The following is an 18,320-nucleotide window of genomic DNA, read 5'->3' as shown; positions in this document are numbered from 1 at the left end:
CATGCTTTCATATTTTTTTTAAAGAATGGGCTTAAGGGGTCTTGAACACTTAAAAAAATAATGATTGTATTAAACAAAAGTATCAAAATAATATTTAATTTCTTCATCTGATATGTGTATATGATAGTTTTGATAAATAATTAAATACATTTTTAAAAGAGGCTATATGCTCAATAAATTATCCTATAAATCTACTTTAGAATTTTCAATAGGATATTTCAAACTATAAAATGTCATCTAGTATAGGAAAAATCCAAATATTTTAGCAATAAAATTTGATTGTTTTCTTCTATCTTTATATTAATAGAGCTCTTCTTTTTAAGGAAATACATATGGTCAAAAAATGATGATGACTATCGAGCGTTCTTAATATAAACACTACAATATATACCCATTCCTACCTTATGAATGGCCTAGTCATCATTACAATGGTTCGTAGCCATAGCGTTGGATGAACTAACAACAGAGCTTTCAGGTTCTTACGAAGTCTGCAAAATAAAAGTAAGGTAATAAGTTTTAAAATACACTAAATCTATAACTGTTTAACAATACAGTTTCAACAAGTGCAATTCCAAACAATGATTTGCTTTGTTTTTTTTTGTTTTTTTTTTGATTTCCAATTATTGTTTTTCGATTAATTCTACCATAAGAATAGTGGGTAAAAAATACATGCAATGGCATACAGTTTCTTGACTGCATCTTCTTTAGATTGATAAACATCAAGTTAAAAGCTATTTAATAAGTCAGTTGGCAAACGGCAAATAATTTTTTTTTTACAAAGGTGGCTAAAGCAGGAGTAAGACCATCCTCCCCCTCTTTTAGTCACTGTGAAGATTGACACAGACTCCCACTTTGAAATAAAAGAAACTGATCTAACTCGGGGCTATTTATATATCTCAAAGAATTCATAACATTGTCTGCTTTGGCAGAATAAAATTAAAACAAACAGGTTATTTCAAATCTGTCTCCCACCTCCTGTCAATCATCTGGTAACATTTTTTCAGCCAACCGAAACTCGGCATCTGTCTTCGAGGGGTGGCGCCATGGAAATACACAATCATGTAGTCCTCTGCAACTAGTGTCTCCAGAGTACTTATCACATACCTACGTGATATAAAATTGGGTTTAAAATTAAAAAAAAGAACCTACAAACTTCTAAACTAATAGAAAAATAAAAAATAAATGTACATCTTAACTTCCTTGAAACCTTGTGTAGGTCAATATAAATATGCTTTCTGAACAGCAACAATTTAATACTATGCCATCATATTATTAATTCAATGAGACCAAATTTCATGAAATGTCAATATTTGTAGGGGCATAGTTTTACGTCTTCACTTGACTTGACTTTACAATGAATTTAACATTGTATTTCATAATTCATTGAAGTACTGCAGATGTTCTATCATGGGTGAAGAGAAGGAAAATTAAGCCATCAATAAATGCAATAATTCAACAGTAATAGACTAGCTAGGTCTATTATGAATGAAAACATTTAATTTTTAAATATATTCATTGAAATACTTACATGAACAAGTTATCCATTACATATTGATAATCACGCCTACTCCTATCTGGAAGGTAGCAACCCGAAAATATGATAATTGCGTTTAGTCCATCTCCATAGTAACCTGAAAAAAAAAATGAAATTCTTTTAAAACATGGTATCCTTTTTGTTCTTCCATTTTTTTTTTATCTTTGAAGAACTTTTCCCATTGTGATCAAATACCTCAACATGTCGCATGTGTAAGATGAAAACTAAATAAATTTGATATTGACTCTCTTTGACTGTAGCCATGGTAACCTATTACAAAACATTGAACTGACCTCCATGAGATAACACCTTTTTGTAAGGCTCAATGACCTTGAGGTCAATCTTCATGGTCTTCCCTCCAATTTCAACTCCTTTCCAAAGTTTGGCCTCCTTGTACTCTTCCCTAGCCGAGAATTCTGGGAGTGGATCTGTCTGTTTAATGGGTGTGTCATCTGGAGATAGAAAAACATGACTATTTAAAGGTTTTTTTCTTAACAAGGTTTTAATTGGAAGTCAAAGATGGGCCAGTCTTAGATTAATTGACATTTTTATAAGAACAAATTACTGTAATATGTGATAGTTAATCTTATGAAAACAAAAATTGAAAATAATACATGTATATTTTATCTATTAGATACTACTAGCTTATGCATAGACAACTGAATATCAGGTACAGTTAAAGAAAAAGGTTAGGAATTTGTTTTTGAGAGGGAGAAAGAGAGATTTTGAAAGAAAAGAGAGAAAGATTTGGAGAGAGAGAGAGAGAGAGGAGTACTAACTTTCCCACTCCAGTCCATCTGCCGGGTCCATCCCATCATCCTCAAGATCATCGCTCAGAATGCTGAAGTTGGCCGTGATCTTCCTCTTTGGATGTGCACTGAGGGAGGTATTCCTCACTGAAATAATCACCCATTTAGACTGTGAGCATGCATTCCTTGTAACACACAGTAACATTGTATTGTTCAGATGTGAATAAAAATTAATATTAATGACTTGTAATGATTTGTAGATTTCTACATTGCTTACAGTGTCAAATCCTGACAATATAAAATTGTGAGCAACAAGTTTTTGTTATAATTTCATATATATATATGTAATTTCACAATGGTCAGGAAAATTAAAACGATTGAGAATTTAGAATCTGTATGGGGTGCTCCTTGCAATTATAACAATACCACAGATATTAATATTTTAGTTTCATTAGTAAGAAATCTACAATAACAGACTATGCAACACTTATTAATTATCAGTTGATTAAACTTTTCAATCTTTGAACATCAGGCAAAAAAGGCAATGTCAATAACTCTGATCACAGATTTAATGAGTGACTGAAGTCCTTAAGGAGGCTGGGGGGTCAAAATATAATATAATATAAAACCATCAGATTTATTTGAAAATTTTATAGGCGATTTCTGAAGCTATCAATTACTACTTGATAAAGAAAAATTTCTTATATTTTAATATCAAAATTTTGTCATTTTCCATTATCTTTATATGGAGCTCTTCTTTTAAAGGAGATCAATATTGTCTAAAATGCCAGCCACCCCCAGCCCCCTTAACGAATTATTGAGGGGTCATGCCAAAAGAAGGATAACTCTGACCTCGACGATTTTCCGTACTGGAGTGGCTGGAATTACTGGAATGTCTGGAACGGGAACCTTCCGAGTCGCTGGAATCATCGGACACGTTCTCCGCAGGGGGCATTCCCGGAATGTCATCCTCCTGCCATTCATCCGCCAGGTCAAGACCTCCCAGTCGATCCTGTGTAACAATAGAAAAAACAAAGTACTGAAAGTATCTGTAGACAATGACATGAGTAAAGACAGTCCCGTGCACTGCAGTTAGAAAAAGCTTATCACAGTCCACTTTTTAAAAAATATGTTTAAGCAAATTAATAAACACAATGAAATTTTGTTAACCCTTGTTATGATATTACAAACTGTGAAATACAGTAAAATGTAGACAAAATACAGAATTTTAAATTGGACATGACTGTATCTCATAATAACTGAATCATGAATTGTTAAAAACAATACCTTGAGTTTGCTGTCTGATTCCGTCATATCATCACTTGGATTTTTCTTGCTTTCTACCAAGACCTGAAAAAAAAAGTAGACATCATCATCAGGAACTCATCAAAATCAGTTGTTTACAAATCAATATATTCGTTTTTGTTTATCGTACATTTTTAATGACTTATCCCCATTTGCAAGAATGACCTCAAACCCCCACACTCCTGTGAAAAACACCTAACTTTAAATCCTTGTAAATAATAAACAAATTTTGTAAAAAGTATCACAGTATCAATTTCTACACATTCTGTGCTTTTATGATCACCTCTGCAACCTCATAAAATAAATGAAAATCACTAATTTCTTTCCTATTATTTACTAATCTAGGGTTAGTTTTTTTTTCTCTTTTTTTTTTTTTTTGGGGGGGGGGGGGAGGAACTGTGTGTTTCCAAGAAATTCTATGACTCTTAATGAGATTTTTTTAAATGATTAAAAAAGTTAATTAAGAAAGTTAAAGCTTTCAATTTCTTTTTTTTTTGCTAACCTTAACTTTATCAGAATGTGATTGTCACATTTTAAGATAATCAACTTTCTATCTTGACCAGTAAAATATACATCAATTACATATCAATATGGAAAATTGAGGAAAATACACATACATGTACATGTAAATATAATCTTGACTTCTGAGAGATGATCGAACTACTTCCACAAGATACTGTGATTCTTATAATTGAGATTTTTATGACACAAATTTTTAGCTTTCAAATCTTTTAGCTAGACTAATTATAAGATTGTGACTGTAACATTTAAAGATAAGCATTACTTTCTGTCTTGACAAGTAAAATGTGCATCAATATCATTTTAATACGAAAAATTCAGACAATATACAATACACATACATATCTTGACTTCTGAAGATAATATATGCCCCTCTAATTTGTAAACAAAGTTATAAGTCTAATACCTATCATTCATGCATCAGATCTGTGCATCAAGGGTTCTGAAGCCCTGATGGAGTTATAATGAACATGCTTATACATAAGTTATATTTAATCTTTGATATTTTGGACAAATACATGTATAATTATTACAGCTTAAACATTAAGTCTCCAATTCCTGTTGGACTTTTCATGTTTTCATGGAATTCACATTTTCTGGAAATGTTAAAATTTGAATTCTACAAATACTGACGACATAATACAAACACCTGACCTTTAGATGAAAAACTAAACGAAACATGTTTACTTACATTATTATTATAACTCCTCCTATATATTTTGTTGGACTAATACAAGTTAGTTTTAAACATGTAGTCGCTTTCAAAATATATGTTCATCACTTCAAAATATATGCATAAACATGCGTACAGATACATCTTATGACTAAATTGTTGTGTAAAAACCCAAATGATGAAGTGAAATATATGACAAGGGTACAAAGTTGATCATCACCAAGGCTAATAGATCAATTTCCATGTCTAAGTACAAGTAAACACTTATAAACAAACATGTGCACATGTACACACATTACACTTTAACATGCACACTAATATCCTCCTTGCATGTCCACCCCCCTCCCCTTCCTCCTCTAAGTTTAGTTATAAACATAATAATAACATACCAACAAAAGGGGGAACTAGAGATATATTGCTAAAATACAGTAATCCTTCATCAATTACTGTATCAGAATTTAACACATCAGCAACTTTTGAGAAAGAATCCCCGCCTTTATACCCATCCTTACCATTCAATACGTGGGTCGTTGTCAGAGCAGTGTACTAGGAGGGTGAGCCATCAGTAGACATGTTGGAAAACACAGGAAGCTGACTACGGTGTGTGTGCATGCTAATCAGGTCATTACTTACACATGTTACAGGGTGAGTCAAAAGTGATGCACCTCTACAGGGTGTTTCAAAATCTGGTAGCAGTAGCCTTGCTCTCAGGCACATCTTGAAGAACTATTAGGGTGTGTCAAATATAAATAAATGTGTTTGCTTATCTTCTCTAATTGTAACCTTTGTTATCTCTCCAAATAAATTGAGACTCAAAAATGCATCTTGAAAATTACACATCTCCCCCTCCAGGCTAATATTAAAATATTACAGGGAGAGCCAAAAAAAATAAGCAATATTAAATCTCAACTCCTAAACTCTAAAACATTTACCAACATTTACATTCACCAAACAATCAAACTTAATGGCATAAAAATCTAAAAGAAAATGTACGTTCTGTGATAATTATGCTTTTCATGTGAACTATACATTTCCCCTTTGAGTGACTTTTAAAAATTAAATCATAGCACTGAGTTAACATCTATACAGTCAATTCTGAATTTGAAATTAACAAGAATTGGACCATGCATAAATGATCACAAATTGCTAAGATTCAATTGCATATTGCTTTTACAATGAATGTTGGTAATTTCCATCTATTTGATATGATATCTATTTGATAACTATATAGACATTATAACCTAAAGAGTCCACGTGATAATAATTAAGATTCATCTTCTACATTTAATGATTAAATTACAAGTATCCTACTTTGGGCCTCTCACATTTTAAACTCATTTCTAAATGCAGCCCAAAACATTGTAACAAACAGATATTTAAACTTCCTTTTTCTGACAGTTTTATTTAACTTGATATAATACATTAAAGAAAACTATATATACAAAGACTAATCTACATGTAAACACAGTATATGCTATCTTACAACTGTACACAATGCTCTTCTTATCAATATCAGTGTAGCTCCTACATGCCTGTGATACACCTTTAATTAATTATTGATTAATTAATAAAATACGGATGAGGTAAGTATTTTCCTACCTGGTGACTGTTCAAAACCTCTTGAGTATATCTGTACATCTACATGCATGCATCAAAATGTATTTTTTTTTTTTTAAAAACACAATCTATTTCCTTGTACAGAATAGGTTTTTTCCCTCTCAAAAGAAAGAGTTCATCATATTATTCATTTTCAAATGATTTTAAATTTCCTGAATGCAGTTATCATATTTTAGCACTTTATTTACAAATTCAATACACAAATTCAGATCACATTTTTAACAGAGTGCACATTCTTCATACCATACCCCCCCCCCCCCCCCACTTTTTTCAATAAACGTACACTTGAAAGGACTAAGTGCGGTTTTATGCAATGTTTGCCCCCCAAAATCAAAGTTTTAGAAAGAGCTTTAAATTTAGATGAAAGATAGTTAAAATCATATTGGAAATAAAGGTGTAAAAGGTTATCACCACAGTGACGTCATGAATATTGCATTATTTGGATAAATTGATGTTTTGTAGCAAAATATGAGTGTTTTCCGATGGTTTTTCGACTGGGAAACATCGAGCGCAGGCTTGCTCAAGTACCATTTTTTAGTATGATATGTATAACTATCTGAAGAAAAACATATGTTAAAATTACACTTGAGCAGACCTGCGCTCTATACTTCCGAATGCAAAATATAGGGCAAAAATGAGAATATCTTCATTTGTTTGCAAATTTGCGGGAATTATGTCATTTAGGTGACGTCATAGATAAACAGCGAGTGAGCAATGATGATTAAAATCAAGGTTAAAGTTATAGGCATCCTCTTGACAATGATTTGTGAAGATTTCATTTTTATACGATACTATTTAAAAATTGGTTGAAATCGGGGGCAGATATTTGACCATACCGCACATAGTTCTTTGTTTGATTCTTCAGTTTGCAAAATAATCCTTTTGAAATGCCAAAAATTATGAAATCTCAGATATAATCTATTGAAAGTTAGGAAACTTTAGAGTGTGATGTAATTTTAGGATTAGGTTTTTAGAATGATATAGCTGCAAATCATATAGAGATAGGAAATAGCAGGTATGTGTATATAAGAGTTAATTTTTTATGGGGTTTTTAATCAATAAAATGTACACAGATAAATAATCAAGATCAATAATTAAAGATGTATCTATTGTTTATGCTAACATTAACTGTAATATATGATAATTTGGTCTCTTTGAGAGAGAGAGAGAGAGAGAGAGAGAGAGAGAGAGAGAGAGAGAGAGAGAGAGAGAGAGAGAATTATTATAAACAGAGACCAACAGACCTGAGAAAATTGATTTGGTTTTAAATTTGATGTCTGCAGTTTAACTCTGATAATAATTTTTAAATAGGTTGATGATTTTAAAATCTCTGTCTTGCAAAGTTAATGGGTGGGGGGTTTAAAAATGGTTGGGGAATAAGTCTGTGAGGGCAGTACTCAGGCTTTATATCAAGTAATTATCAGGGAGAGTCAGCTAATCTCTGTTAATTATAGAATTAACATTATCATTGATAAACACCAGTTGTGACCTTCAATTATGTCTTAAAATTGTTTTCTTATTTCTAATAAAGGTAAGGAAGAGTAGAAATAACAGTAAACTCATTAATATTCATATCACTGCAACTCCACATAATTACATGCTGTGAACACACAGCCTTTTTTGATTAACTAACTCCTTAGCATAAGAAATCATCCTCTGCATCCAGAACACCCCCCCCCCCCCCCCACCCCGACACCCTATCCCTTGACACCCTATCCATATCTCACAATATCATTATAAATCATCTTACCAAATGCACCCTTACAATCCCAGAGAAAAATACCTTAGTCTAAATTCCTATAGAAATCCCCTGCCGGATACATCTATATAATTATATACACAGTAGATTTGAATTTCATTTCGGTGGTCGTTATTAGAGCCTTCCCCCCTCTTTAATTTCTATTAGGCTTTATCCTGGTTTGGGTAAACAGTCATGGACTGTGATAACATTCCAAGAGATATCAGGAGGATGGGGTGGATTATAGAGATATACGGGTAACATTAGGTGTAGCAAGTCCGTCAATATAGTAAAATGCTGTAAACGTATTACTGTACATCTGGCTGTGTATTCTATTTAGCGTTTTTGGCAGAAAACGCCGTCCACTAAATCTGAAGTACACCTCCAAATGTAAAATATATAAGTAGATATTAAAAAGGTACAATCAGAAATGCGCTAAATCAAACCCAGCTTAACTTGTTAAAAAATCATATTCCGCTAAATATCGTACCTGCTGAAGTTAACAGTACATGGCTTTCCTCAACTTAATTTTGATGGTTAAGGAGGGTGTGGGTACGGGGCAAATGCTTTTTTCTATTTTTTTCAACTTTACAACATGTAAATGTATTAAGCATGCGCACAGACAAAAACCTGACCACCTCTAAGAGTAGAAATGAAATGCAGGTTTAATAGACGTTCAAATTTAATACATTCAATTTGAGCTATTACTGAGATTTATGTTGATGATTTCAATCTTATTAGCATAAAATTTATAGATATAAACTGAAAAACAAGAACATTATTAAAGTTAACTGAACTTTCATGATAAACAAATTAAATCAAAATATGAGATTGGGGAGGGGGGGGGGGGGGGGGGGGTCACATACATATAAATTTAAGATATAGGAATTATAGTGGGACAAAACTTTCAAGTAAACACTTAGTTAATATTTATGAGGAAGAATTGACTGATATAATGCGTTTTATTTGTTTAAAATTACCACAGGCTTGTTGTTTACTGACCTTGGAAAATACTCTTTGTAAAGGGGAAACTTCGTAGAAAAAATCTGTCACTGGTATACATTAATTACAATCATAAAAGGGTGACCTCATAGTGCACTAGAGTATTATACAGATAAATGTATGTATATACTTCCTTGGTTTTCGTTTTATGAAGAGATCCTCTCCCTACCTTTCATAAAGTGTGTCAAATCATTGTATCTTAAATTCAAAATGCTCATTTCCTAATGTATAAAAAGGAATCATCAATGCTTAATAAAAGCCACTCTTTAAATTTTCAAACAAACCAACTGGCAAGAATGAAATCTTCACCTTTGGTATTTGAGCCATATTCCTCTTTTTAAAAAAAAAAAGCTTGCCAAGTCAGTTCTTGTTTAATTACATAGGCTTAAAATGAACTTTTCTCATGCACCTTTAGTTAAGATAAAAAAAAAAAACTAATTGCCCGACTATAAAAGTCTCAAAGATGTCCTTAAAGCTGCATAATGAATGAACAATTTATTAGTTTGCATGGTCTTTAAGAAAGTGAAAATCAGCTGCTTTTTGTAAATTAAAGGCATTCTCAAAAATAAACCCTTTCAATCTTGCAGTCTTAAAAATAATCCATAGTTGAAAATATCAAAGCTGCATTTGCTTTAAGCTAGGCTAATAATAAGCTTCCAATTCTGTACAAACCATTACATAGGCTGCTCACTCAAAACTAATGTTATAGGTTTTATCAAACAACTTAGGGCCTGTATCTAATATGCTTATAAGTAGTCAGACAGAATTTTAAAAATTATACTACATACTGAAGGCATAGAGAGTATTATAATAACTGAATACCCCTTTTTTTCATGTCACAAAATTTGTGTATTCAACTATTTGCGATTTAAAAGAGATCACCAAATCAAGCGAAAATTAGATTATCTCAAAAATAACCAGATATACGGTATATATAAATTATGTGTTTACTTTTTGAAGTTAAATATACACATATGCTTGAAAATCCATTCTGGACCTTTTCACCCCCCCTACCCCCACCCTCCATGCCCCTCCCTACCTTATCTAAATAAAACCCTTTGACACACTTTAGCAGTTACATAAATCTTAAAGTAGACCGAGTATCGCACTACGTCATAATACGGATTTTACATGTTTGGTTCGACTTTTACAAAGCGTTTTTGATACCCGGTATTGATTTTGCTCTACATCGCTGTTGTAAACAATGGCAATAATAAGCAATTAGAACGGTAATATATGTATTCTATGAGAGATAGAAATGATTAATGTTGAGAAACTCGATTCTGTTAAAGTAAAATGAAAAACGAAGTTTCTGATTAACCAGGATCTCGGGTATGCTTATATCTTCTTTGTTTTGACCCCCCCCCCCGGAATTTTTCTTTTTTCTTTTACTAAAACCGGTTTAAATTTAGAGACAGAAGCTAATTCGAATATTACCAATTGTAAATTAATTAATGTTTAAATGATATCTAACATTGTTGACAGATCTAGGCAGAAAACTGTAGCAAAATGTGATTTTTACGGATTTTTTCGTCAGGGTCTACTTGGTTTAGAGCTTATAGCGTGAAAAGTAATTCGTCAACATATAATTTATTTTACCAAATCTTTTTTCTAAGATGTCAATCTATAGAATAAACACCATGAATTTAAGTTTGAGTCCATAAAATAGTAAATAATTTACCAAACGCGATACTTGCATTGCATTTTTTGTATTCTATTTTGATACATCAGGTCCATAAAGCGTTCTTACTTACAAAAATTTGCGCAAAATTATTGATGAGATATGGCTTAAATAAATATTTATACTCTATTTTGTATGTTCAGTTCTAATTTTCCCAAAATTGGTAATTATTTTTAGGAAAAACGGACGTCTGGAATTTCGTAATTGTCAATAATTTTCGCAAGGGGGTACACCCGTCTGAGAGGTGATAACAAACAAACTAGCATGTAAACATACATATTTTCTTTTGTATATGTATTGTTAGAATGTATATTTATCATTTAAAGCTAAGCTTTTAATGATTGAGCCCATTTAGTGCCGAGTATAGGACTACCTTAAATCATTGACAACAAAATATTTTTTTAACCAAACACTGACACACGTACTACATAAGGGCATTTAAAAAAAAACTGTATTATAAACTATTAATTAATTTGGAACTTAATATTTTGATATATTTCAATTCAATGATGCATCACCAATGCCGGCCACCAGCAAGCAATCATAATTAAGGATTGCATGTCTAAGGGAAGTATATACACACCAGGAATCATTGCAATTCATGCAACAATAATTGGAAGAAGGTCCAATTCAAAAACTTCAAAATTTTTTTTTTATTTAAAGTCCGGGGGGGGGGGGGGGGGGGGGGACTCTGCTAAAGGGATGTTGATTTACTGCACTAAACACTTGTAACTAATTAGATATGATGAATCATGAATCCTCAAGGTAAATCTATACCATGTCAAATTCAATATCAGGTCTAGCAAAAATGTATTAATTTCATTTTTTCATCTCTCTGTAATATAAGCTCATTAAGGGTTTTACTATAATGTAGTTTTCAGGTCTAAAAAATTGCGTTGACTTGCATTTTTCATCCCTACCATGTCTAAATTTATTTAATAGCTTAACTTAGTATGCATTAAACTCTCCTAAAAGAACATGAAGAAGCACGGATGACATGGTTAATATGTATAGGTTAACAAACACATTTTTTTCTTTAACATGAGTATATGCAATTACCACTCAAAACTATACATATTAAACATGTTAAAACATTATTATGAATCACCACTTACATACAAATTAACAAAATCCAACGAGGCGAAGATGGGAGAAATACAAATGTGAAAATCTAATCCACTCACTTAAAAGTCTCTATAACATCAGTGATTTGGCAACCACAGAATGACAGAGAAAATCCGGATGAATTCCAGATATTCACAAGGAATGCACTTGAATTCACTTGATATAATCAGAATAAGAAGTTCTGAACGTCATTTACGAAATCCAAGAGATTTCAGTTGCATATGAGCTGGCTTAAGTGCTCACTGTTAACTTTCAATGAAGAAGATTATCTAAAAAGTTTTGCCTTCTGATTTTTTTTTTTTGGCAACATGAGTGAACATTGCTGCATTATTATATGTGAAAGAGGCCATAGATAGGGGGATTTGTTTGCAATAAGGAAGTTAAGACTATCAAGTGACAAATTAACTGCGTTATTGCCAAAATTTAGTGCAAATACTTTGATGTGTTCAAGAGTTATTTCCCTTATCTTGATAATGATCTCTATATCATAATTAAGTTACATGCATTGCTGATCCAACTTTTTTTTTATTTTTTCAGGGTGGATCTGGGGAATAATTTTGTTGGGGAGGGGGCTGTTCCATGGCATATGTTAGATAATTTTACTATATGAATTTAACCAGTTTTAATTTTCTAGGACCCATCCATCCCCCCTTCGGATCCACATATGAAATGTATATATGTATAATGCTGCAGCAATGCAAAACCTACATCCTAGGTATTATTTGGCAAGGTGTCAACTGGGTTTTTGGTGGGTTTTTTTTTTTTTTACACAAGTCACAGAATTTATGAACAAAACAAAATTACAGTCACTGCCTGACAAAAAGGAGAATTTCATTGATAAAGTACTTGTTGAGGACTGGCAGAAATAATAGGAACCAATGGGGAACAAGTTGCCAAAGATTTTCCTGGTAGTTTGGACTTTTATTTTTACCTGAAGCTTTTCTTCACTATAAATGGACTTCAGCACACAGATTATGTAACGACATACACAGCCTCCTACTAACCTCTTTTTCATCCTCTGTTACCGTGGCAGCAGAATCAACACTCTCAAATGGATCACTGGAGACAGACATCAGGGGAAGTCCCTCGTTGGACTGTGATGATGTCACTAGAGAACTCTCCTCTGTCACTGATGACATCACAGACTGACCTTTGGATGGCGACAAATCTGACATCAGGGCCTTGTCATCAACCTTAATGCTGATCCGTCCAGCTGTGGTCATGTACACTTCCTTTTTACTTTCAGAATCTACTTTCACTTTCTCTTTTCCCCTCACTTTCACTTTATCTGTGTTTTCATCCAGGTTATCGTCCGTGAACGAGTCAACTTTAAAAATCACCTTGGTTTTCACTTTCAAGTCCTCCACTTCCAGCTTTTCTTTTCCAGATGTCGGATTTTTCACCTTTTCTTTGTTTTCAGGAGTCAAGTCCTCAAGATTCATGTCGCTCTTGACGTGTGAGTACGACAACAAACTCTCGTTACTTATACTTCCCATGGACGCCATCGACCTGCCCGTCTGATCAAGGTTAACGTCACTCTTGAATCCAGTGTACGAAGACAGACTCTCGCTGCTTATGCTTCCAATAGAAAGACCAGAACTAACCATCCCGATAACGCCAGAATTGTTCGCACCTTCAGTCAAATCCGGGGAAGACAGCCGATAACTCGCCTCTGTCGTTGTCGGGGATGACCCATCCGACGGAGACGACCCAGATTCTTCCATATCATCTGCCGTGTCGAAGTTGAAGATACTCTGGGAGGGAAGTTTGGGTTTTCTTAGATTTGCTGATGCAGTTTCCTCTTCCATTTCTGTAAATAAACATAGGTAATCACAGATTACAAAGCTCACCGAGACGAGGCATCAACTTTATGAGGCATCACCTTTAAAACCACCTTTATCATATGATATGAAAATCATAGTTAATGATCTTGGATATTCATGGATACTGTTTTGACACAATATCGTATATCATATGTAAAAAAATTGTATGATAATCCTATGTTCATTTCATACATTATTATAAGATACAATGTTTATCAATACAATAATATAAAATATGATATTGCATCCAATGATACTTACAATATATATCATTTAATACAATATAATACTGTAATAAATATTGATGCAATATGATTTTGTAACATATAATATGACATTGTATCGTGTTATACATTATTGTATTTAATCACATAATACAATATCATAATATCTAATATAAATACAATATAGCATTATTTGATACTATATCATATCACATAATACATCACAATATTGTAACATATGATATTATATTGTATAATATAGTATAATTTTGTATTGTATGATATTGTATCATATTTGATACACAATATTGTATCATATGATACAATATAATTTGATAAAACATTGTTTCATATCATATGATACAATATCATCTGATACAGTACGATATTATATAATACAATATCATTTTATACAATATAATATCATATGATACAATATCATATTATACAATATCAAATTATATGATATCTTATAATATCATATAATACAATTTCATGTATTATATAACAATATATTATATAAACCAATATCATATTATACAATATTGTATCATACGATATGCTATAATTATAATATACAATATCGTATCATATGATACAATATCATATATTGCAATATAATATGAAACAATATCATTCGATAAAATAATATATTATACAATATCATATTCTACAATATTGTATAATAATATACAATACTATACATAACAATATCATAATACAATATCATATAATAATGTACAAAAAAATTGATACAATATCATATCATATCATATAACTTTTTACAATATAATGTATGATATTACATTGTATCATATAAAACAATAGTGTATCATATCATAGAATACTATATCATAGGAATCATGTTAAATCATTTAACAACAAACACATCTATCAAGCAGGTTTGAGTGAGGTAGGAGAATTTTTAGCATCCTTGATAATGGAGATCAGGCTCTGCATCTGAAGCTACCTCTGCAATTCATTTATATTATAGTTAAATCAATTATGCAAGCTATTATCTATAAAACATGTAACCTGTTCCAAAAAACTAAACCTCATCCAGCATCCGAAACCTATGGCTCAGATTCAGCATTCAAGCCTGTCAGATGCATCAGTATCATGAGATGCATCATCCCTGCAAGTTTGGTGATGTAAGGACCAGTAATAACTAAGATATAATCATCAGAGGGCACCTGCTCTAAAAACTTTAACCAGCTCTTAAAACCTTAACCTCATCCAGCATCCGAAACCTATGGCTCAGATTCAGCATTCATGCCTGTCAGGTGCATCAGTATCGTAAGACGCACCATCCTTGCAAGTTTGGTGAAGTTAGGACCAGAAATAACTAAGATATATTTTTTAGCATCCTTGATAATGGAGATCAGGCTCTGCATCTGAAGCTACCTCTGCCATTCATTTATATTATAGTTAGATCATATATGCAAGTTTGAAATAGTGCTATTACCTACATATATTAAACATGTGACCTGTTCCAAAAAAACTAAACCTCATCCAGCATCCGAAACCTATGGCTCAGATTCAGCATTCAAACCTGTCAGGTGCATCAGTATCATAAGACGCACCATCCATGCAAGTTTGGTAAAGTTAGGACCAGTAATAACTAAGATATGATCATCAGAGGGCACCTGCTCTAAAAACTTTAACCAGCTCTTAAAACCTTAACCTCATCCAGCATCCGAAACCTATGGCTCAGATTCAGCATTCAAGCCTGTCAGGTGCATCAGTATCATAAGACGCACCATCTATGCAAGTTTGGTGAAGTTGGGACCAGTAGTAACTTAGAAATGGCTATCAAAGGGCACCTGCAACAAAAACTTTAACCTGCTCGAAAAACCTAACTTCATCTAGCATCCGAAACCATCCATTAGTAGGTCCAGATGCATCATTCATGCAAGTTTGGTGAAGATAGGACAAGTAATAAGTTAGATACAGGACCTGCAACAAAAACTTTAACCAGGTCCGGACGCCGACGCCGACGCCGACGCCGACGCCGAGGGTATAGCATAAGCTCCCCCCGACTTCGTCTCGGTGAGCTAAAAATATCTTCTTTATTTTAATTTTTCACTAGACTTAGTTATAATAAGCTTCATTTTTTTCTGTCAGTTGTATCCAGATTTGTTAAAACTTAATATAATAATTTTACTAATCAGAAAGATAATTCAAATAAAGACAAACATTATAATTAACCTTAAATTGTGGGTAACTATTATCGGATCCATGGAAAATTGACACCTTGATAAGAGAGATAACTCTAACAGGGGTGCAAATTAAACTTACCAATTTTAAGTGGAAGAGGTATAGAAATGAGAGCAACAGAAAAGAAGAGAAAACAGAACAAAACATCTCTCTCTCCATCTCCATCTCTCTCTCTCTCCATCTCTCTCTCTCTCTCTCTCTCTCTCTCTCTCTCTCTCTCTCTCTCTCTCTCTCTCTCAAAACAAACATATTCAAACGAGAAAAAAAAAAGCTTGATGTAGATTTTTTTTCTGCAGTAGGACCCCTTTTATAATACAGTACCGATCAGACCCAGCCTAAAACCAGAATAAACCCCAACTAAACCCGAGGTATACTTTTGGGGTTCACTCGGGGTTTACTCGGGGTTAACTTTGGGTTTACTTGGAAATTGCTTTTACGGTCAACTGTATGCACTGAAGTGTAAAGCAGACCCGTTTTGATTATTGCAGTGGTGTACAAAATACTCTCCTTGACTGTACCGGACTAGAAAAATTATGACTAGCACTTTTTTGGTCAACTGTATACCTTAACAGAAGATTATCATAACAATATTTACTGTAAATTCCTTATTTTACGCAAGTGCTTACTTCTGCTTTTTTCTCTGTTTTGTATCAAATCACGAGAATATAAAATCGCAATCACCAATTTTTTGTTAATATGATTTTCTATAGTTAAAAAATGTCTAAAAAAGTTGAGCAAGATTTAAAAAGCCGCGAGCCTGTGGGTTGCTCCTCCCGATTTTACGCAGAAATTAATTCCTTACATTTAAAAAATCTAGTAACTTAAATCTGATTACTCTAGTTACCTGATTGGACGAATTCTGACATGTGAACATTTGATTTCTTTCTCTGATTTAAAGATAATGACAACTTACATATGATTGGGTATTACCTGATTGGACGATTTCTACAGCGTTTCTGATGACTGTATCCAGCAACTCCCTGGCCACATGCTGAGTCGGTGAAGACGCACTCTCCCCATCACTCTCACTCTGAGTACGCTCTATTTCACTCTCTGTAACTTCTACAAAAATCAAAGTACTGAATGTACTGCATCACACAAAGGGTGTTCAAATTACTATTAAACTGTTTTAGACCATGTCTCTGGAAAAACCATAACATTTTCCAAAATTATAACAAATCTAATCATGAACAATTTTTCGATTTATGCCAGCTTTATATTTTTACAGGAAAACTCACTTAAAAAAACTGATGAAAGTCTTGGTTTTAAGGAAGTTGCATCTTTTTTCCTTCCCCTTTATTTTTAACAGTTTCTTATATAATGCTTGAATATTAATAGTCCCTGCCATAAAGAATTTGAGATTCACATCTCCACGCCCATCATGAGGCAAGCCTCGGACTTGAGAAAGCTGGATGCTTAACAAATCACCCATCAGATCCATTACACAATTTGATTTTTTAGCAATACACTATGATATTTAGCAAAGGAAATCCAGATATTAAAGGGTTTTAAATTTTACATATTTTCTTGTATCAAGAGCTCTCCAACTCAAGGAGTTTAATACAGTCTACAAACACCAAGACTATACCAAGCCTCATTAAGTCTGCATCTTTACACAACATTAAACTATACATACAAAATTCAAAATGCAATTTAAGATTTTTCTTCCTTTCAACATATTTCAAGAGCAAAAGTGTGATTTATGGATGACTGAAATACTGCAGTGGTTTCAAGTATAAGATTGTTTGTGAACCAAGGACTTCCTTAAAAGCAAATTTTATTGTATAAACAGTGGGTAAACGACATTGAAATACGACAAAAATTAACAGATTCTATACAAGCACAAATTAGTATTTTTTTTAAGGTATGATAAAATTCTAGCATGTGAACAATTTGTAAATGCAAGTTAAATATTAAGCAAGTAAAATTAGCTATTATGGGAAAATCATAATTTGAAAGAATTCTGACAAGATGTTGTATTGAAACTAGGGATCTGCAGGCCATTAATTTGACACAATATACACTGCACTACAAAGTTTGACAATCTAAATGTTTTGATATAAACAATTTCCCACTGCAATAGACCCCTTCACTATAACTGGGGTACTGCTCT

General features: G+C 32.7%; 1 protein-coding gene across 1 annotated transcript in view; it reads right to left on the bottom strand.

The window, feature by feature from the left end:
• Positions 1-18,320, bottom strand: part of LOC105326623 (uncharacterized) — a 40,000-nt gene that overhangs the window by 3,378 nt on the left and 18,302 nt on the right. Inside the window, exons 11-19 of the mRNA XM_034464462.2 lie at positions 17,138-17,269; positions 12,948-13,753; positions 3,571-3,633; positions 3,136-3,295; positions 2,314-2,430; positions 1,828-1,986; positions 1,529-1,631; positions 973-1,104; positions 402-488 (exon numbers count right to left, since the gene is read on the bottom strand). Of these exons, the coding sequence (XP_034320353.2) occupies positions 402-488; positions 973-1,104; positions 1,529-1,631; positions 1,828-1,986; positions 2,314-2,430; positions 3,136-3,295; positions 3,571-3,633; positions 12,948-13,753; positions 17,138-17,269 (1,759 nt within the window). The remainder of the gene's footprint in view (positions 1-401; positions 489-972; positions 1,105-1,528; positions 1,632-1,827; positions 1,987-2,313; positions 2,431-3,135; positions 3,296-3,570; positions 3,634-12,947; positions 13,754-17,137; positions 17,270-18,320) is intronic.

This window comes from Magallana gigas, chromosome 1 (genome assembly GCF_963853765.1).
Source record: "Magallana gigas chromosome 1, xbMagGiga1.1, whole genome shotgun sequence".
Taxonomy (NCBI): domain Eukaryota; kingdom Metazoa; phylum Mollusca; class Bivalvia; order Ostreida; family Ostreidae; genus Magallana; species Magallana gigas.
This window is presented reverse-complemented; position numbering and strand designations above follow the sequence as displayed.